Consider the following 23781-nt stretch of genomic DNA (forward strand, 5'->3'; position numbering starts at 1 on the left):
GCATTATGCAAATTAGCTATAAACCTCCGTAGATGTTACAGAAGTGAGACTGGAATTGCTGATTCAGAATCAATTCTTTCTTTTAGGAGACAACAACTTTATTTGTTGTGTGCACTACTGTGATCTTTAAAACTTTGCAGACCTTTTACATTCACAAACAGCTTTATTACACACTGCATGAAAGGTAGTCTACGAAAAAGCATAATAGAGGCATTTTAAAAACACTGGTCCGCCTTCAAAACATAAAGATAAAGGGCACTGCTTTACAAATAAATACTGTGGCGATAACAAGATATAGTGAGAGTATCAGACGGTAATGCTATATGATTACCATATTCATATATCTTGGTGTTTGCATGGTTCTCCACAATACTAAAAGGTTCAACTTATCGACATTGGCTGATGGTTTCTTACATCAATTTTTAAAAGTCTAACAGTCTTGTATTTGGAAACTGGTAATCTTTATCACTTTTTATAAAAAATAAAATAAAATAAAAAATCACAAATAACTCAAGAATAATGGCAATAACCTGGTACCATTGCTCAAAAATTGCAAGTGTTTCAATAAAAGACACTACATTGCCTGGTTCATTCGTGTTCATCATTATTCAATGTCGATCACTGTGATTCTCACCATTCTCAGCAAGTGGTGCCAACACCTCAAAGATCATCTCCTTCTTCTCATGTTCCACCTGCTTACGGAAGAGCCGAACCAGCTCCTCGGCAATATTTGTAGAGGCGAACTGCTCCTTACTGGACTCTGTTTGAGGATCAGTCAAAAGAGATGTGTTAACTTTATCCAATACGTCCTAATAAACAGTATTTGAATATATGAAAATGTGGATATGTAGTTGGGCAATGTGACTGAATTGAATCGGTAACTCACCAAGCTCTGCCAAGTTGCCAAAGGCAATGAGACACATCTCCGTGAGCGCTGTGTTTTGAGAATGAACACCCAGCAGTCTGACCAGTGTTGGGATCACACCCATGCTGATCAACTGGGCCTGCAGCGAGTCTAGAGCGGAGAGAAAACACATGAGGTTTTCTGTACTCTAGTTCATGCAGAATTGATAATATAACAAAAAATGTATTGATAGTTAAAGTCTAGTATTCATCATTATTCTGCTAATTACATTGCAAGAAAATTGATTATCCCCAATCATCATCATCATCATAATGAAAAATCATTTCTTATGACAGTGTACAATGGCAGCAATGTTCAGTCAAAAATGTCACAGACAATAATGTGATTTTTACAATGAATAAAACCGTGATAACTTGCTATTAGTCAGCACTGTCTAATGGTTTTCTCAGTGTTGTTATTGTTAATTAAAAGTAAAACTACGGGGCCGTTTACAGAACACGCTTTCAACTAAAACCTGAAAACTTTTATGTGCTCTGGCCGTTCATTTACACAACAATGTTTTGGGGGTTGAAAATGCAAACTTATGAAAACAGATTTCAAAGTCCACATTTTTGAAAATGATACCATTATTGGCTCTGAGTAAACTACAAAAACGTGAATTTGCGAAAACTGTGACGTCATGCACATACATACGTGTTGTCTATAGGCGCATAGTTTCTTTATAAAGTGACATCGCCAACTACTGGCCTGGCATGAATAATACAGCGTTTTTATTAGTTTTAGCTGATCCATGTGAACGGGAATTATTTTGACAACATCTGTATACGAAAAACGCAAAAGGAAAAACGTTTCTGTTTTTAGTACATCCTATCGTGTAAACGTACCCTTAAACTAAAACTATATTAAAAAAAAAACGTTTTCAGTAATTGAAATAAAATAAAATGTAATATTACATTAAAAAATTAAAACACTAACTGAAATAAATAAGTTTAAGAACTAAAATGACCAAAACAGAAAAAAAAAATTAAAAGCTATATAAAAATGACTGTTTAAATGAAAAAAAAGTAACAAAAGCACTTTTAGTGAACACATTTTTTTAATTGTACCCAAAACATTTTATTTTTGTGTAACTCACTGATATATAAGAGCTGAAGGAGCACGTTTACCAGTAATGTACATCTAAACTATATTTTGAGCATGTTTTCCAATTATTATTTTGTTTTTAATTATCACTCATTACATTTTTTTATGTACATGACTTGATTTCTTCGCCAAGCCTTTCAAAACTACGTTGCTTAAAATTTTTTTTAAAAAAGGCATAAAAATTAATCACTTGTTATGAGTGATTCCATCACTGTTTACATTCTGCAACTGTGTGTAAAGCTGCAGATTAAAAGATCCCATTCACCAGATCAAAGTAATACCAGCAGCAGTATGTAAAACGCAGCCACATTATATAACGCTCTGACATTTCATTTTTGTAGAGTGCTTTACTGAGACTAGCACAGAAAATATATAGTCTCGACCTGAAAATGTGAACGATAAATCAAGGCCACAGTGGAACAAAGGACTGCTAAGCCATCACTTTTCATGCACAAGCACAGGTCCTTCTTCCTGTGCTCCATCACACTTGCTCTCCAGCAGAAATATCTAAATGTCTTTAGAACAAATAAATCTACCTGAGAATCAAGCTTGCATAACATTTTATGATCTATTTTAGAGAATACCTTTTATGCGTGTATTTTGGCAGACTATCTAGGCAGATATTTGAATTATTTGAAGTGGCCGACTGATATACCATATCAAGGCAGATATTTTACATATTTAAATTATTGGCATAGGTTTTATTGTTTGACAGATAAGTGTCAGAAGTAGCTTTTATTTTGACAGCAGATGGACTTTTATTTTGACAACGCTAAGAACGCCAAAGCCTGCAGGTTCGTTCGCGCCACGAGATTCTGACTTGTAAAAGCGGTCACATCCTCCAAGAACTCGTAATTACAACTTGTGAAACTTGAGTTTCCTGAGAGCTCCGGCTTGTACCACATGACCGCTGCAGATTAATTTTGGCATTGACAGTCACCATAGAAATACATAATTCTGAATCTCATAATTACGGTAATTGCCTGTGAGCAAAATCTTTCAATGCTGTGCTATATCCAGTTTGCCGCTTTCACATACATGTCATATATGTACTGTATGTAAAATTAGCATTACCTTTTCTTTATTAAAAAAAAATTAGTTTCACCAGATTACTGAGTGCCCTACTGGTTGCAGTGTTTATTTCCTTTTTAACGATTTTTTTATTTGTGAAATTACAGAATCAAGAAGCTGCTAAACCATAAATCTGTTTATTTTTTTACATATTTATTTTTGTTAATTTTTTTCACATTGACTCATATTACAATTATTGGTTACACTTTATTTTAATGTGCCCCTGTTACAGTGTAATTATGGATTTAAGTACTGAGTAATAATAATTAACTACATGTACTTACTATAGGGTTTGGGTAGGATCAGGATTTGGTTGAGGGTTAATTGCATGTAATTATGCCTAATTTACAGTTATTACTATAGTAAATACATGTAACGTGTGTAACAAGGACACATTAAAATAAAGTGTTACCCAATTATTTATAATTTAGCAAATATGTCAAAAAAATCAAAATTTCGTTGCAGCAATTGTTATGCATGTTAATTACATTAAATAGTGTAATATCACTTAGGCTTTATATCGGCCATCCTGCTCTCTAAAATATCAGTCCATATCAGTCGACCACTACTTATTTTAATCATAAAGCTCACTAAATGTATCATTTTATGTCGTTTACTTTTAAAAACAGTCAAATTTTGCATTGCTGTTAAAAGTAAGCCCGGCTCGAAGATGTTTCAGTTTGTCCTGAAATGTCTCCGTGACACACCAAATATGGGCGGCACCGTCCGGCACACATCTGATGCCATGGATTTGTCGGGAAGCAGATGTTGATCAGTAAATTCAATGAAGCAAAGAGGAGATGGCAGCTGAGACAGCAGAGCACTGTGTTAAGAAGACAGTCCAGGAAGAGGAAAACATCCGCAGTTGAAAAAGGAGAAAAATGTTATTGAGTATGAGTTGAAGAAAGAGTATAAGGCACTTTAAAACACTTATGAAACAGAAATCCCTTCATCACATTTAGCAAACAGTTGACAGTCCAAAATGCTTCTTCCCTTCTATATAATTTCCTGTTATTCGCTTAATCCACCACAGAAGCTTTGCTGGTCTGAGCAAGAGGAATATTTAAGCAACATCTATTGGGTGAATGTATCAAATGAGAAAACACAACATAACAAGCCTTGGCAGAACTGGACGCAAGCCAGAAATCATTGAGGGACTCTTGCCAGTAATCGAAGCCCAAATCACGTCAGAGAAACCAGGGACCCGCAGAGCTCACTGATGGAGAATGAGTCATGTTTCCTAAAAGAACTATGAAGTGTTTGCATCTCATCTCAAGCTCATGCGAGATTTAAATGTTTAACGTCCCGGCGAAGCGGAGGGTTATAACACTGAGAGTGTACAAACAGCAAAATTCAGCCGTCACAGACTCGATTATAGCGAAGAACTGCATAACTAGTGACTCTCTACATATTCTTTACAATATAAACAATACAAAAATGCATGCAATTAAAAGTTCGCTTCCACTACTGGATGCTGATTGATCAATAAGACCTGTCAGCCATGCTAAAATAGATTATATACTAACAGCTATTTCAACAAACACAAATAGATGTCGTTTACATCTCGCAATTCTGACTTTATTTCTCAGAATTGTGAGATATAAAGTCAGAATTGCGTGAAATAAAGTCGCAATTGCGTGTTATAAAGTCAGAATTGCGAGATATAGTCAGAATTGCGTGTTATAAAGTCAGAATTGTGAGATATAAAGTCAGAATTGCGTGTTATAAAGTCAGAATTCTGACTATTTTTCTCGCAATTGCGACTTTATATCTCACAATTCTGACTTTATAACACGCAATTGCGACTTTATATCGTGCAATTCTGACTTTATATCTCCCAATTGCGACTTTATTTCTCAGAATTGCGACTTTATATCTCGCAATTGCGACTTTATTTCCCAGAACTGCGACTTTATAACACGCAATTCTGACTTTATATCTCGCAATTGCGACTTTATTTCTCAGAATTGCGACTTTATTTCTCACAATTCTGACTTCATCTCTCGCAATTGTGAGAAAAAAATTCCGAATTGTGAGATAAAAAGTCGCAATTATTATTATTTATTTATTATTCATTGGCGGAAACAAGCTTCCATACATTCCAAACCCGTAAGACTTTTGTTAATTTTCAGAACAAAAATGAAGATCTTTTTGATGAAATCTGAGATCTTTCTGTCCCTCCATTGACAGCTACGCAACTACCAATTTGACACTTCAAAAAGTTCATAAAGTGATCGTAAAACTAATCCATATGAATTGAGTGGTTTAGTCCAAATTTTCTGAGACACGATCGCTTTATTTGATGAACAGATTGAATTTAGTCTTTTATTCACATTTAAACATTGATCAGCGCACAAAAACAAGCTCAACCTGTTTATGCTTGACGTGCGAGAACAAACCTTCTTGCTGAAGCTCAAACGTGCTGCGTAACACGAGAATGAACCTCATTGGTTCTCGCACGTCATGTGAACATGCTTCTGTTTACCACAACTGATGTGTGAGTTGATGAAAGTCTGTATGTAAATAAAAGCCTAAATTCAATCTGTTCATCATATAAAGCGACCGTGTCTCTTCAGAATTTTTTTACTAAACCGCTCAATTCATATGGAGTTGCGTAGCTGTCAATGGAGGGACAGAAATCAATTATATTTCACCAAAAATATCTTCATTTGTGTTCCGAAAATTAAAGGTCTTACGGGTTTGGAACGACATGAGGGTGAGTAATTAATGACAGAATTTTCATTTTTGGGTGAACTAACCCCATATTCTTTTAAAGTAAATTATTTGCGTAATAATTCCTCTTTTAAAAGTATGCTGAAGCGCACTTCTTATTCACAAGGGTATTACAGTTCAGTGAGTATTTATGGTTACAGATATGCTAGACAAGTGTAATGTCTCACCAGGCATGTAAAGTCTTTTCCCATGTGAAAAAAAATCCCAAAGTGATAAGCTTATGTGATTAGATGAGTCATTTATCTTGGTGGCTTAGTAAATATGATGACAGGCTTTAAGTTAGAACAGACAGACTTTGCAAGAAAACGCAATCTGTTACAAGACAACATTTGAGTGAAACAGAGATGAGAGAAAGAAAAAAGGCTGTGGTTCAAAACAGCATGAGTGTGATATCAGCGATAATAAACAGCCCACTGGCTGTTCTCTTCCATTAAATTCATATCTGACCATTTATTTTCATCAGCACACCGAAAACGAAAATGCCTGACCTAAATTTGTTGATTTGCACTAGCCTCTGGATGCGAGGTGTAATAGATCGAAAAAAAGCTATTACCATTTCAAGCCTTGGCTGGCAAACAGGGATGAAGGGAGTAGCGCTTGGCCTGTCCATCAATTATTCAAGGACATCAAGTCACAGGGATGTAAATACACTGCCTGCATTCCCTTAAATATTTAACAATGCACTGCATTGCTGCAAAACACAAGGACAGAGCCTTATGTAACCTGGGTATTTTACAACTGATACGGACACTCGAAACTGTAGAATGTGTTTACTTGTGTCCCAATAATGCATCCAACTGATTTTTTCTTTTAAAGGTGAAGTATGTCATTTTTTCAATGTTAAAATTCTACTTTAAAATGCAGCGCGAATCAAAACATTGCTTGTTTGTTTAAGCAGTCCAAACTTGGTGAAAGCTATTTCCATTCATATCAATGGCAGTTGCTCGGCTGGCACATTTAGCACTGCACAGAGAACCTGCATGCTGCCTTCTCTTATCAAGGGGACTGATTGGTTGATGGAACCACAAGAACGAGCCAATTGGAATGTTTGCATTTTTTATGCATAGAGAATTTCATTTTTTTTGTCAGAAAACACAGCTACTTTTAAAAATAAAGTCAAAATTTAACATTTTACATTGTGTTTTTAAATAAAAAAAAAATTTTTTAATAAATAATATTAAAATTATGTTTACAGTAGTGGCAAAAAGTGATGTCCGGCCTAGGAAAACTGACATCTTCACCCTTTACTCAAATATTATTAAAATTTGCTAAAGATTTTGTAAGCATATTGCGTAGTTGTGCTTGGAGTCAATAACAGTTAATGTATGCTTTTTCCTGTGAGCTTTCTGTTTTTCTATGCATTTTTTTAAATAGTAGTATTTAAATAGATATTCTGATCATATTTTTTTCCAAGAACATTTTACCAATTCCAAACTACATCAATCTTAATAACTATTATTAAATTTTGTATATAATCATTTATAAGTGATATCATTTTGGAATTTCTAGTATTGCATAAGTATTGCATCCTTCTCATGGGCATTTCATAATTTATGACTTTTCAATGCGAGTTAAATCTCTTTTTTTGGCCCATTTTACCGGTTTAATAATGATGCACATCTAAATAAATATCAGGCGTTTTTCATGAATTATATATCACTTGTATTATATACAAAATTAATCATAGTTATTAAGATGGATGTGGTTCGGAATTGGTAAAATGTGCTAAAAAAAAAAAAAAAAAAAAAAGATCAGAATATCGACTTGCATAATAATTATGCACGCACTGCAATTTTTTTTCACATACCTCCTTAAACGAGTTTGTTTGGCTTTTCCTTCATATTTAAAAGTATTTAAAATATTTTCATCATTTAATTGAACTTATAAGGTCACAATATATATATATCCCCTCAGAACATCACTTTTGGCCCATACTGTATTTTTGCATTTAGTCTATGTACGGAAAGTGGCAAAATTAGACAATATTTATTAGGGATGGTGAATAAAAAATTCAAGATAGCTGGAGTCACAACATTACTAAAGGACATCAAAGCCAGTCGCCGATCAAAGCAGCAAAATGTAGCCATTTAGCAAACCTATCATGTCAAATCAGTGAAAGACATTAGATTCAGAATAAATAAGAGAAGTGAAACAGGCTTTCTTAGAGTGGTCCCCTACAGATATTACCATTAATGTTCAACCGTGAGGTAGGCTATAACTGTGCTAGTCAGAAAATCAAATGTGCATGCCTATTTAATAGAGAATGAGGTAAAAGTTGTCATATCCATGTAGACCTGATTAATATGTGAACATCTCAGACTATACCAATAAGGGACCATTCAAAAATATCGCCTTCTTGGTTTGCGGGATCGGTCATTACCATTATCATTGCTATAGTTCATCAGCATGCCACAAAAGACAGTCAAGAGCTTCCCGGTGGCCGGGTCAGTGCTTTGGGCCAGAGACTTAATGTGCTCGGCAACTATCTGAGCACCACCCGCTGCGTCAACTGCACTTCTGCCCTCATCTGCAAAACAAAGAGGTCACATAAAAAAGAAATAAACAATAAAAAAAGGCAACAAATGACACAAAGAAACAGCAACCTGAAACACAATGACAGAGAAGAGGGCGTTAAAGGAATAGTTCATGTCACCCCGACCTATTCAAATGATTCAGAATCACAGAATTCCCATTTTTGGGTGAACGATTCCTTTAATGGAGAGACAGGATGGGATCCATGAATGCATCCGTATGGAATGTAATATGACAACTGATAATGTTTCTTTGAGAACACAAGAAAATGACAACTTTGAGATAAAAGAACCGCAAATGAGATCAAAAAGTGTCTGCTGAAAATGCATATATCACACCAGCACAGGATTTGTTTACAGCTGTGAAGTTGAGGTGCAGACGTAACTAAAGGCAAACCAGAGTCCAGAGACCAGAAGTGCAGAAGAAGCACGGCAAAATCCAGACTGCAACACCCTCACTAACAAGGGAAGGTGTTAAAAGGTCCACAGAGACACCGGGGTTCAGCGGAGTTGACGGTAGCCATTGACTTCCATAGTATTTTTTTTCCTACTATGGAAGTGAATGGGTGCCGTGCCGTCAACTGTCTGGATCCTAACATTCTTCAAAATATCTTCTTTTGTGTTCAACAGAAGAAAGAAACTCATACTCATACACTTGAGGGTGAGCAAATGATGACAGAATTTTCATTTTTGGGTGAACAATCCCTTTAATTTAAGTGTATTTGTCTGTCTCCTCTCCCAGTTTGCTGTGTTTCTGGGGATAATCTTCTTCCTGGACAGACTTTTCATTTTTGGGTGAACTATCCCTGTAACACGGACACCTTAAAATAAAGTTCATCCAAAAAAATGCCATCTCATGTAACTCCACTCGCTCCTACCCTACACCGTCCTACTTTACAACACCATTTGACTACATAAAAGTGATTTATGAATCACGAATCTGCAGTTCAATCCCGTATACAGTACTTTCACCCCATATTTAGTCATACTTTTCACAGAAGCAAAATACTGTCCTATACACCAGTGATTTATGTTTATGCTATGTATAGCTAGGTTTTCCAGTAAACTCTGCGAACAGATGACAGTATTTGTGTGTCAGATATGAGTCAGCTCAGTTGGTATGAACAATGTTTCAGGTTTGTTTACACTGGTGCTTGCCCACGCAAAGTCTACGACGACTGCCTACTATCACACAATTCAGGAAGAAAAGGTTAAAAAAAAGGTGAGAAAGTGATTTAAATGCAACAAAACGAAGTAAAAGAACAAGAATACAGAAAACAAAGACGTTGAAAGGTTTCCAAATGGCGTATAATATTGGTTTTCGGATGCGGTGTAGGGAAAAAGATACTACAGCGTGGGGTTTGCAAGTCAATGAAGTCCTTGAGTGAAATGCATGACTGTCCGTTGACATGTGTCATCTTTATCAAAGGGTCATCGGGGATCAAGATCAGCTGCTCCGTCAACCAGCCTCACCATTAAAACCATCTGTGTCCATTTGCCAAGAGCTCTTAATGCACATGTTTGTCTTTTTATTAGTAACCACATAAATAATCGGAAATGTAACAGTTATTATAACTTAATCTTTACTTAATTGCTAGTAATTCGAGAACATTTGCAGAGTTTAACTAGCTTGATCTCTATAAATGCACCAATATCATAGACTAAGCCAGTTTCCCAATCTTTTTGTCTTATTTAACCCCACAGACATCTTTTTTATCAACACTAAGGTGGAAATGTGTTATTTTAACTCATATTCTACTATTAAATTTCATTCAGAATCATCACTTAATCATAATTACAGCTGCACGATTCATCGTTAAAAGACTGCGATCTCCTTCCTATGTCTAGAAACATTCAAATCTGTGTTCGTGCTGCCGCTGACCCAGAAAAAGCAGTTGGGCTATCTAGGTATGAAACAGCTTCACAGTCACACACAGTATTATTATTTCTGTGTAACAAATTTTCATCTTATCACAGAAGTACTGGGAGAAAAGTTGGTTCAGATATTACACTGACGTCTACGGAAACAATCGAAATAGAGCAAATCACCTTTTTCCACCATATCTTTATGTACACAATAATAATCTTTTACATTGTAATCCTTTTATTTTAAATATTTGGCATGTTTGTGTGCTGCTGTGCGTCCCTGTGTGTTTAATAAGCAGAGTGTACGCGCTTTGTGCACATTTTACTAACACGCTCTTTATATAACAAAAAAAAATATTGCATTGACTTTAGACCAGGTTTCAGTTGGTCAATGACGCAGTCTATTTCTGTTGCCTCAAAATAGCAACGCGCCAACAATGACCCAGAACACACCTCATTTTCAGACCAGCACGCCCATGGGTGCACAAATGGGCGCAAATGCATTTGCTATTTAAACAATGTGGCGCAGGACATGAAAATGATAACTGCGTCAGGCTGAAACTAGCAAAAAACACTTGCATCGTGCTTGGCGCTGCATTGCGCCGGGTGTAAGATAAGTAAATTATGCAATTAAAAGGCAAAATGATGAGATAAAGACCTAAATTAAAGTAAAAATTTTGAGATACTAAGTCAGTTATGAAATAAAAAGTCAAAATGATGAGATGCTGAGTCATAATTTAAAAAGTCAAAATTATGAGATATTAGCCTAAGTCATAATTTAAATAGTCCAAATTATGAAATACTAAGTCAATTAAGGAATAAAACGTAAAAATTATGATTTATTTAAAATTATGTCATTATTATGATTTAGCAAATTTCGTTTGCTACAAACAACTACATAGATACATTAACTGTTCTAAGGGTAAACTGTTAAAAATGATGAGCACTCACATGAGATGAAGAATCATATGAGTTGAGTTGCCCAATTAAACTTTCTTGTGTTCATGTTCCTTTTTAAACAGGACGTTTGAGAGCTGCATATTGATGTGCTCACTCCTCTTTTTAAAAATAGCCAGGCTGTGGTTGTCTCACAGCCATGAACCATTGCTGCGTCCCAATTCGCCTACTTATACTTGTGAGGAAAAAAGTACATACTTTGTATGTGAAGAATCAGGGACTTTTGAGTGTGTAGCAAAAGAGTAGGCAAGCTTTGGGACAAACTACTTCATCATCTTTAACGGACAGCTCTGTCGCTTAGTTACGTGCATCCTGTCACCGTAAACTGCCCTGTCAATCATCTTGTCACAGTTAAATTCCTCCATTCATTTGTTGGCCCTGAAATCGCTGATGCAACCTTTAATAGCTAAACGCATCTTTACAAAAGTTCACAATACTGCTGCAGATGAAATATAATGAGGACAACATTGATTAAATACATTTTCGCCAGGTTAGATACTGAAAATTAATCACTCAAACCCCTTTATCTAAACCTCTCTACATAGCCGCCGGACTCGCACATCCTCCATGTTTGTAGTTTTCCAACACTTTTTACTTGTGTTTGTAGTTCTAATCGAATTCTCATCCAACGCGCAATGGTTTGTGGGCAATATTAGCCGTTAGAGTGTGCACGGATCTACACTTCAGATTCTGACCGGAAATAGTAGACTATCTAGATTCTGACTAAATATATCATGGGTGTGCAAGTTTTTTTCCCCTTTTTTTTTTCTTCTCTCTCCTCGTAAACAGGCGTATGTGTACGTATATGTTTTTATGTATATATATATATATATATATATGTGTATGCATATTTTCATACTATTCTCAATTAAGATTTTTTTTTTATACAATTGATAACATACAATCACGTTTAAAAAATAAAATAAAATAAGTATAATGGCTTGTAGAGACTTCCGATATTTTCTAATCTTCTTGGGTGGGTGGGGGGAGGGGTTTGGGGTGGTGGTTACTCTGTTGTTGCTGTGGTTCTTTTTCTTTTTTCTTTCCTCATTTAGTTATATGTTGGAAAGGAATGTGTAAAAGATAAAAGTGCAGACAATGTTTTCTCTTTTATGCTTGTCTCTTTAATGATTTAATGTACGCTCTCTTTTTTTCTTTTTTTTTGTCTGTATAATAAAAATTGTTATAAAAAAAAAATAGTAGACTATCAGGGTATCTTTGGAATACTCATTTTAACATACTACAATTTGGGATGTACTAATTCTATTTTCAAATACTATTTAGGACGGATAGTATGCGAATTGGGACGCACCGCATGAATTATTACTTGCTGATTGGCTACAGGTGGTGTTAGGGGAGGGACATTATCGTTCTAGAGAGCATTTGATTGGAGAAAATTCTGTGGAGTGCAGGATGAGTCAGCAATATTTTTTGGACTGTACATTTTAAATGTATTTACCTGCTAAAAGGGAATTTGTCAGTTCAGAGGTACACTATAAGTAAAACTCTTTCATCCTACTGCTTTTTATTAAGATATGATTTATGTTTTATAGGTTTAAGTGGACCCGGATGGAAATAACTGGATTAAGTCAATAAATCTGTGGAAAAATGTCTGCTTCCTCATGTTTTCATCCGTCAAAATCACCAGACTCAGCTGTGATTCAGAGAGCTGCTCGACAGACACCCTCAAACACACTCTTGGGAACGGCAGTCTTCCCGTTTTTCATCCAGACAAAGCTCTTTTCTTTTCCCTAAACAAGTCCCAAAGGTTTAAGGCTTCTACAACATACAGGTCAATACGGTTCACACCGCTGTACTGTTACGATTACAAAGCAAGCAAAAGGAGCAAGATGCATTAAAACCATAAATCAAACTGTACACTCTCCCTACAACAAACAGCAAAATTTCAGTTTTTTTCAGTTAGCATTAAGATATAATTTCAATTATCAACCACTGCTAGTTCATCAATATGGTTCAAGTACAGAATAATTAACAATGGACTGTTACATAAATGATAATTAATTGTTGAAAGTGTGCATGAATTCAATAGTCTAAAGTCAATGAATCCACTCATACCATATTCACGTATCATCAACAGGACGATGAGAATTTCGGAATGGTATAAGCTCTTGTGCAATTACATTTTACATTTAACCATGTGCGAAAGGAATGTGTGCAGGAAGAGTTTAGCCATGCATCTACAATCTATCTTCCTCATGTCACTCCGTCAGACAACTGCACCAGCAGTTCCCCTTCAAATCATCCAAGAGACAAGAAAATATCTCACTGTCGATGCACCGGGGATGGAATGGCTGAGGGAGCGATAATGGGCACTTACGGCTGTCGTAGCAGATGTTGCCGAGGGCTCGTCCCGTCTGGAGCAGAATTTCCTGGTCTTTACAGTTTAGCAGCTGAACCAGTGGAGGAATGAGCCCCGCTTCCACACACGGGCTTCTCATGAACTCTGCAGAGAACGGCAACAATTAAAGCTCAAGAAATCATTATCAGATAAATACTTACCGATTTTAAAATCTCGCTCATGTTCACTTTTTTGCAGTGTAATCAATGTCTGTGTGGTAGAGTCAACCAACCAAGTTCAATATAACCACACAAAATATCACTAGTCAAAGAATGTACAAGATTGCTAATTAAAATACTAAAATGTTGGGTCCATAATGGGAACAAAATATTATTCTCTAACAATAAATGAAAATTCTACTGGATAAACATTTGAAAAGCTGGGAATTTCATTTTATCCAATAATACTTTATCTAGCAATTTGTTAGTATTCCTTTTTAGGATTTATGACTAGATGTTTATGAAGTTATATACCTCAGTTTTCTTTTAGGTTACCTAAAGTACTGTGTAAATACCATGGTATATGAATGTGAAAATCATTTAGTACCACTGTATTTAAAACGGTACAATGCAGTGTTATTTTAATATTATTTATATACTTTTATAGCATTTATTAATATTCAGAAGTAGGTTTTTTTTATTTTTTTTTAAGTTTAGTTAAAATGTTAGTAATTTTATGACTTGTTATAAAATTACCAATTTTAACCAATTTTATTTTAGTTGGACGCCAAGGCAACATTTAGGCAAAGTTTAAGATTGTCGTCTAATATTTACATTTGATTTTATTTTAGATAATTTTTAATAGCTTTAGTTAACAAAACTGGCAAGCAGCATCACTCACATTTTCTAAAAATTAGAGTAATTATTATTTTACTAAAGATATCCACAAACCAACCAGACATAAAAGATGTAATTCTCCGAATGTTTAAATGTTTGTAAGTGGTCACTTTTTTCTTGTGGAATATTTAATGTACAAGTTTAAGTTTTCCATCTAACATCTACATTTCATCGACGTTTAATTTTATTTCAGCTTTATTTTTAATAGTTTTAGTTAACAATAACAACACCGGTACCATGGAATTACCGTCAATGTGCAATAGTAACACCACAGTAAATCATACCGTAGCAAATGCATAATTTAAATCCCTAAAATATATCTTTCCTAATAGAAAGTGCTGGAGACATCAGTGGATGAAACACAGATGTTCCCAGAGGAATTGTGACAGCTGAATGCCAGCAGGAGCTGCCAGAGATCTGGCACACCAGCAAGCCACTGTCATTAGCTACCTAGCAAACTGCTAAAAGGCCATTCATTATTTTAACCTTTTTATCTCGGGCACTCTCCATACACTTCCAAACCCCGGCTCTTATCTGTCTGAAGAAACACTTGTGTAATTAGACTAAGAGCTTTAGGTGAAGAAGAACACGGAGTCAGGTTGATGTGCTAGAGCTGTAATTACAAAGCAAAAAGCTTCTTTTAGAGAAGAGATTTGGGAAATATTTAATAATTGGCTTTGTTTTTTTAATTAAATATACCAAACCAAAGCCTGGTAAATATTTAATGAAAGTTATTTAAAAAAATTATACAAAAAAATTAAGTACCGGTACTTCAAAACAGTCAACAGAAAGACTAATTAAGCTGATCAAAGAACGAAGAATAACACGCTGCACTGGTGTGTTCTCACAATAAATTTAATTGCAAAAATAAATTTGATTTGCTGTTGTGCGTAAACAAGGTAACTTGGGCTTTCTGTTGACGAACGACTGGCTCTTTCAAAGAGTTCAAAACAGACTGAGTACATTTACATCTCCATATAGAAAGGCAAGGCAAGGCAAGTTTATTTAGATAGCACATTTCATACACTATGGCAATTCATAATGCTTTACATAGAAAGGAATGAAAATGTCACACTATGGCAATTCAAAGTGCTTTGCATAGAATAAAAGCAATGGAAATTAAAATGGTTAAATAAGGAATTTGAGTAAAATGAATTAAAGTATTAAAAAGATGATGCATGGAATAAACTTCTCATCTGGCAAAACACCGGTGTTTCTTGTTTTGCTCTAACCCAATTCTCAGTGCCATTTGAGTTCAGTTTAGAATCAAAAGGAAGAATCAGTGCAGTCAGTCGGACGTACAGAATTAAAGGAGATAAACTGGCAAAACACTGGCGTGTCATATTTTGTACAGCTGCTTGTTATACTGTGAGATTATCCCATGTGGATTGTACTGTGGATTGAAAGCTCTCCCATACTCTAGTTTTAGTCCGCCAAGCTGTTATTCTGTTTAACATCACATCTGTGATTGGATTTAAAAAAAATAGAAAACCATCCACTGAAAATAATGCTGCTGAAACTTGCAAATGGTACAATCGTAAAAGCACAATACGTATTAAATATTATAAATATTGTTTTTATGATATTACATGAATAAATAAAAACAACGATCAGATGTGCTTGATTTACAAGTGTGAAAAAAACCTCATTGGTCACTAGTATGGATGAGCTTTCGTTGACCATATGTGATGAGCTCGATGTATGTGTCTTTATCGATTTTATTTAAGAATGAAATCTGTTCATTAACTAAAATGATTGTTTCTCTTCGGTAGACTTGGATTAAACCGCTCGATTCATAAGGATTACTTTTGCGATGTCTTAATGTACTTTTTGAAGCTTGAATATGTTGTTTACCTAGATATTCAATGGATGGACCGAATATTATGAGAGAATATTAGAAACATATGCATTTGAGTTTCAAAGATGAATGAAAGTCCTACAGGTTTGGATGACATGAGGGTGAGTAAATGATGACCGAATTTCATTTTGGGGTGGACTGTCCCTTTATTAATATCTTATAAAACATTTCACAGACAGAGAAATCAGATTGAAATCAGGACCTCAACAACTAATCAAGAAAACTGATCAAGAATCAATTTAAATGATGTAATGCAAAGTTTTTTTTAGTTTTTTTTTTTTTACAAAACCTACATTACATTTATATTGCATGCAATGTTTGTATTTTAAATTCCTTTTTGCACAGCATGTACAGCATACATTCACACACTTACATTTATTAGTGATGTGTTCCCCCGAATAAAGTAAAGCATCTTTTTTTATCAGTTTAATTGATGATTTAAAGCAATAATTGATGTCTTAACTATCAAAACAACTGTTAGTTGCAGCTCTAATTGAAATTTGATTTTAAAAAAATCATACGTTGTATATTTTTGTATTAAGTGTTTACTGCAGGAAAAGTGATTTATTTTCTCATATCTCAGGATTGCATCATGCGTAGTGCAGCGTGTTTATGAGGCAACTTTTCTCATTAAAAATTGAAATCTGTTTTGTTTGTCTGTTTTGAGATCGACTGGTTCTGCTGCACTGATCTTATAGCTTACATGCGAGGCTATCATTTCCTTCACACTGCCAACAGCAGTAATAATGACACGCATGAATGGCCACAGACTCGACTGCAGCATCAGTGAAACTGAGGGCCAGCAGAGACAAACAAACAGACCTATGAGGGGTGAAACCATATTTAAAAATGCTATTAAACTGGTTTCTATTAAGAGTGATATTACAGACTAGTACTAAGGCCAGTGAAAATGAAGGCAGAATATATTAAGGCTCTGAACTCTTTTCTTTTTCATTTTAATTAAAGTTTTAGTAGTTTTGTTGTGTGTTTTTGTCATTTTTATTAGTCTTTGTTGGTTTTTACATGTCTATACAGTTTTTATTTCAATTTTTAGTTTTGGTTATTTTAGTATATCATATTTAAAATCAGAAATGTTGCCTTGGCAACTAGCTGAAATAAAATAAGTGTAAGTTTTTTTTTTTTCAAGTAACGAATATGTTTTCTTTATGGTTTTGGGTTTAGTTAACGATTATAATAACCCATGGGGACTGCCATGTTGAGCTTAATTTTACTAATTTTATATGTGACTCTGAAGTCTAAAGTTGCACGGGTATATTTGTGGCAATAGCCAACAATACATTGTGTGGGTCAAAATGATAGATTTTTCTTTTATGCCAAAAATCACATGGATATTAAATAAAGATCATGTTCCATGAAGATATTTTGTACATTTCCTACCGTAAAGATATAAAACATTTATTTTTGTGAGTGATTGAAGCACAATCGCGAACATAAATGGACAACTTTAAAGGGCATATTGCAGGTTAGAGTACCCCTACCCAGTGAGTCAATGTAAAGAAAAATAATGTAGGAACTAGACTTAAATATAAATATATACTTATAAAACGCTATTAAGGCTTCTAGAGTCGTTTTTGTGAGAGAATTTTACTTCCGCATCTGAAAACCGCCAAACCGGAAGTGACGTAATGGGAGGGGAGTCAGGTCAAAGGAAACAATAGGAAAGCAACGGATCGCAATGACAGTTCGGACGCTGAGGAAATTGTAAATGTTTACTCGTATGACGGACCTCAGCCATATAAGTTAATTATGAGCCTGCTATGCAGCCAAGAGAGCAGGGACAGGCCAGGATTGGACAGAACGGTCAGAGGAGACGAATTGAGTTGTGGTGTGAGGAGGACAGGGCAGGTGTCTTGCTGAGAGACCAGTGTTAGCTTATAGATATATCCACGTTATGTATAACACTATGCTCAGATCACAATATTGTACAGATTATTATCATGTATCAGGCAATAGCAAAGTATTGGACCCTTACCTGCGTGTGTTGTGTCAGCCATTAGCAGACAGTTTCCAGAGAAAGAGAGACTTTACAAAGGTTTGAATGGCCCCATTTTGGTGACAATGGATTAAAAAATAATCACATTCACAATTGTCTTACTGTATAAAAACTTTATATGTAGAAACAGCCAACACAAACATTAAAGGCACACTATGCAGTTTCCGTTTTTCTCAAACAGCGACCCCTAGAGTCACTGTGGAGTACTTGTATTTCACGTTACTGTTGTAAATACCACCGACGCAGAGCCGTCTCTTCCGACCGCGCTCTCTTCGTTTTCTTTGTCGACTCTGCCATGATTCACGTCTGAAATGCGTGCTAGTGTCTTCCATAGAGGCTGCTTCATATGTTGTTGACGTATGTGACATCGTGCGGTAAAGCAAGTTGTGATTCTTGCGAGATTTGGCGGGGCGCCACCTCTCAAACCTGCATTGCTGGTTTTGCCAGCGTCACCCCCCCACCCCGCTATCGGGATGATTCGTTGATTAGATGAATTCGATGATTCGGGACTACGAGTTCGTTTACCATTGAAATGATTTCGAAGCTGTTATATCAAGGTACAAATCTTGCAGAGAGTGCCTTTAAAGTGGTTTTGTACAGATTGAAAATGAATTACAGAACTATTTATGATGATAATAATAAGTTTCGGCTGCAGACTAATAACAAACACATAAATTAATTACATTACAAGTTTATGTAGGATATGTTCATGAATTAAAACAAGGCACATTTTGTAAAACAGATGTACAATGAGTGATCTCTGACGGATCCGTGACCATCATGTTTCCCGCCGGCGGCCGAACCACATTCTGACGACGGACCGGGCGACCCGATGAAGATGCTGTGCCAGTGTGCACATATCGCCGTCATCATATAACTCCGTCTATAGTGAACGCTACACACTACCGCGTTTTTCGAAGCAGATGCAGAACTGAAGTCCCGTCTTTTCACCTGCACATAACGCACCCAGGCACGGAAAATAGCACCATCCTTTTTCGTGTTCGTAAACCTGTGGACATGAAGTCCTGACAGGCCATAATTCACAATAATTTGCCACGACGATGATAAATTGAAATACAATAACCATCGAAAACACACTGAATCACGACCGCTTCAACTGAATACCAACCTACTCTGCACTGAAAGAACGCAGAGCCCGGCAAACGACTCGTGACGTAATATGACGCGATGATGAAAAAAAAAAAAAAAAAACACGTTTTTTCAACACGGTCAAGGAAACTGTCACATTTTCTACTAAATTTGTGCCCTTTATGTCTTGCAAAACAATTTTAAATCCTGCATTAACTTTTCATATGCTATTTTCATACAAGTTTATATATTAATTTTGTTTGTTTTTCAGGGGACCCTGCAATATGCCCTTTAATGGTGATTTTCTTAATGTTTCGATTTTTTTGCACCCTCAGATTCCAGATTTTCAAATAGTTGTATCTCGGCCAAATACTGTCCTATCCCAACAAACCATACTGTGCGTCAATGGAAAGCTTATTTATTCAGCTTTCAGATGATGTATAAATCTCAATTTCAAAAAATTGACCCATGTGACTGGTTTTGTGGTCCAGGGTCACATATGGGCAGGGTTGGGGAGTAACGGAACACATGTAACGGCGTTATGTAATCAGGATACAAAAATCCAGTAACTGTAATCCGTTACAGTTACGTCAAAAAACGTAGTAATCAGATTATAGTTACATTTTGAAAAAAGGGGGAATACTTTCAGGATTACAATGGTTTCATTTAAAACGAAATAAATAAGTATTTTGGCATAATAACACTATATTAAGCCGAGCGCGCTGCTTACAGTAGTTCCTGGTTCTGTTGCCAGTAATGACTCACGTGTGCCACGCGCTGGTGCATGTGCAAATAACAGCTTTCTACAATCTCCTCAGACGCAGATTGAATCACTGCTGCTAGTAGAAATGATGCTGCCTGCGGGTAAAATCGCTTTTAATTCATGGAAATTCCGCTGCTATTTTGTAGAAATTAGGAGAGTAGCTTTTTTAGTACCCAAAATGTCCTTTCTTAATCTTTTCTCGCATAACGGGATGTTCGCTGTCTAGGTAACGTAGGGGAACTCCCACTGCCAACGCCCCAAGTTCAGTCAGGCAAATTAAGAAAGATCACGGCTTTAGTCAACATGTAGGCCTATTTTAAAATAAACTAATATGTAGATTGTGTAAAAATGTTGTGTTTTTATTTTTTTGTTAAAAATTTGTTAAAAATAAAACAAAATAATCTGTAATACCATACATTAGCCACTAGATGTCTGTATATCCCTTTACATAAATATATATTCAGGCCTGTGTTAAGGCCAAATTCTTAATAAATAAAAGTTTTTTTTTTTTTTTGTACCTTGAAGTAATCCAAAAGTAATCCGTTACATTACTTTCATATTATAGTACTTGGATTACGTTACTGAATACTTTTTTTATGAAGTAATTTGTAACTGTAACGGAATACATTTTTAAAGTAACCCTCCCAAGCCTGCATATGGGTAATATTAAAATATTAATTGTCCACTTACTTTTAGTGCATTTCTACAATGACACCGTTAAGTGAAATCTTTTGCGTGACCACGCTGCATCCACACCACTAGGTGTCAGTAATCCAAGAAGAGCAACGACTGATGTAGTAGCACTTACCATTTTTGGCCACCTCTGCAATGATGTTGGCTACTTTTGGTGTACATGAGTTCTGCACAGACAGAAGAGCGGGCATCATGGCAAGAACACCCATCTCCCGGACCTTTTCACTAGTCTCAACATCTGAAAACAGAGTGAGAAACATCAGTGAATAATATGATACTATGAAATTATCTAACCTGCAAAACACAAAGGTTGAAGATTCAGTCACAAGTAGTGATGCAGGAACCGAAGAATCATTGCGATAGCACACGTCCAACGTGACATCTAGTTGAGATATGGTGACTTCGGTTCATATTTCTGCAACGAAAATGCTGTGTTCATCTATAGACCCTTTTTTTACACACAGAGATTTGAAAAACAGTTAACATTGTGAATCTAGTATTAGCAAGTTTTTATTAGTATTGACTCATACTTATATTAATATTTTATCGTACCTTGGCATTAAATTACAGAAATCTAGTTACTGCGGCAAGCAATGTTGAGGGTAAATCATTACAAGTACCGAGAGTTACGTAATCAGATTACATTTTTCAAGTAACGAGGAAAGAAACGCATTACTTTTAAATTTACAACAAAATATCTGAGATACTTTTTCTAATAAGTAACCGCAGTTACTTTGTTTTTATTGTAGTTCTAGACTAAATGTGAGCATTTGCTCATCTCACTTGCACAAAAACAGATTCAGTATTCCTCAAAATGAATAAAAATAGTAAAATGCAAACTCAGAATATTACACAAACATGCAATAATTAAATGTTAAACAACAGAAATATACTTTATGTATTTAATCTCACTTTATTTACCAATGTCTTTGCTGCTGACCTTTGATGATCCAATTCAACCATACTAATAAGCAAAAATGACTTTAGATAAACATCACTGTGGAAAGCAGGAAAGCAGGACAGGGCTGGGAGCTGTGGGAATGAAGCGATTGTTAATGAGCATCACCTGTGCGCCACACCGGTCTCGGGTCTCACGGAGGCACTACGGAGGGATAAAAGGAGGAGTGACGACAGGAAAGGACCAGGCCTGGACTTTTTGTTGGTGTTTTGTTTTAGTTTATGTGGCAGCCGTCCATGAGGGGCTGCCGCTTTACTTTAGTTTAGTTGTTTATGTTTATTTTATTATTAAAATTTTACGTTGAATGTTCACTGAACTTTGTTACAATCACATTTTTGGGGGTTTTATTGCTGCGGCTGATGTAGATGGTGAATTTTACTCTTTTTTTTTGTTTATTTCTAATGTGTTGCTATTGTTATTAAAAATAAAACTGTTAAAATTGTTTTTGTTAATTAAAATAAAGCTGAAATAAAATAGAAATGTATAGAAATGTTGCCTTGGCAACTAACTTACTGAAATAAAATAACTTGAAGTACTAAAACTGACATAAAATTAAAGTTAAATAGAAACATAAAAACGAATAAATATGACAAAAGCACATAAAATAAAACTTAATTAATTTAAAACTAATAAATACTATAATAGTGCATAAAATAACATTGATTCACAAGGTAGATAGTTGATACAATACACAGAAATAACCACATAATGAAAAACTAGCCACTGAATTTGCCAAAGTTTGCAATGGCATTAATCTTTGAAAGATAAAGTTTTGTCTGAAGCACTTAAAGGGATTTAATTAAACTAAACAACCATGAGTAGAACCGTATATTCTACTTCGTTTTCATTGAGTCTGTATAGTCAGTGTTCATTTTTGACAGACATAAATTCTCATCACAAAGTCTACACACATTTACCACTTCTATTCTGTTATTTTCTGCATAACCATTCATGGAAACTGATACACCATTATTCTAATTATAGGCCTAATATTTTCCAAAATGGTCTATTATTGTTGTATAAACCATTTAATGTAACCTCACCCTTAAATGGTACATAAAACGTAGTCAGAAGGTCTTTTCCGATCTAAATGAGAGAATAATGTTGGGGAGAACTGAGCTTTCCATTGCATTTTAAATGATGCTTTCCATTTATTTAATGTTTTATATCTTTGGCTACATTAATCGCAGCAACGTGACACTGCAAGGTTCTTATCAACAAAATGGATTTTATTCAATCCTAATATATATGAGCCCTGAGCTTAAGTTAAGGTTTCTTCCCTTCGCTTCTCAATCATTCTTTATTTCAGCTGCAAGTAAAGATAAAAATGAACAGCTATATAAAAGATAAGCAGACTTACTATTGTGGGCCAAAGCTTTGAGCAGGCAGTCCAAGCAGCCGTCGACGCTGTCTGAAGCGCTGTCTGCCGATGAGAGCTTCAGCGTCTTCAGGGCTTCGCTTAGGTTATCTGCTGATGACAGGGAAATAAACAACTGCTTTATATCGCCAATAGTTTATAACTGCAGAGGTTATGTAAAGATAAAATACTTGTGTTTATAAGGCAGTGTTCTCAAGGATCCCAAATCATTTAACTTCACAAGACTTGTTAAAGAATTAAATAAAAAAGTGCCCCTATTATGCTTGTGCAAATATTACCTTTCATGCAGTGTGTAATATAGCTGTTTGTAAATGTAAAAGGTCTGCAAAGTTCTAAAGATCAAAGTGCACAACAAATAAAGTTATTGTCTCCTGCAGTCTGCAGTTTTTCCTCTTTGTCGCCATCTCTGTTCGAAATATGCAATTGCAGTTATTCGCGGAATTATCAACTTTACGTGGGTTGTGCCTAGGCACAGCACAGCGCGGATGAATCCAATGTTTTGAGGAGAATGTACGGCTGTCAATCACCGCGCTGGTCATTCGCAATCACAGATTCTACTTTTTGGAAGTATGACCAACATAAGAATTTTCACCGGAAAATATCATCTGAACAAGTAACTAACATCCACTTTTGTTCTGATCAACTAAGGGGAAAAAAAGCATTGCAG

The 23781-nt window shown here is 35.4% G+C and overlaps 2 protein-coding genes across 8 annotated transcripts in view; both read right to left on the bottom strand.

Annotated features, from left to right (window-relative positions):
* Positions 1-23781, bottom strand: part of hnf4b (hepatic nuclear factor 4, beta) — a 457854-nt gene that overhangs the window by 99580 nt on the left and 334493 nt on the right. The gene's annotated exons all lie outside the window — the stretch shown is intronic.
* Positions 1-23781, bottom strand: part of rap1gds1 (RAP1, GTP-GDP dissociation stimulator 1) — a 48516-nt gene that overhangs the window by 19549 nt on the left and 5186 nt on the right. For 2 of the 7 annotated variants that reach the window (XM_084403861.1, XM_084403863.1), the window contains exons 2-7: positions 23097-23204; positions 20894-21016; positions 13505-13630; positions 8193-8339; positions 887-1015; positions 635-760 (exon numbers count right to left, since the gene is read on the bottom strand). In XM_084403861.1, coding sequence (XP_084259987.1) covers positions 635-760; positions 887-1015; positions 8193-8339; positions 13505-13630; positions 20894-21016; positions 23097-23204 — 759 coding nt within the window. Of the gene's footprint in view, positions 1-634; positions 761-886; positions 1016-8192; positions 8340-13504; positions 13631-20893; positions 21017-23096; positions 23208-23781 lie in introns of all 7 variants that reach the window. The other 5 variants (XM_084403862.1, XM_084403860.1, XM_084403865.1 and 2 more) reach the window with 3 other exon arrangements.

The sequence above is a fragment of the Rutilus rutilus genome, assembly GCF_951802725.1.
Source record: "Rutilus rutilus genome assembly, chromosome: 3".
Classification (NCBI taxonomy): Eukaryota; Metazoa; Chordata; class Actinopteri; order Cypriniformes; family Leuciscidae; genus Rutilus; species Rutilus rutilus.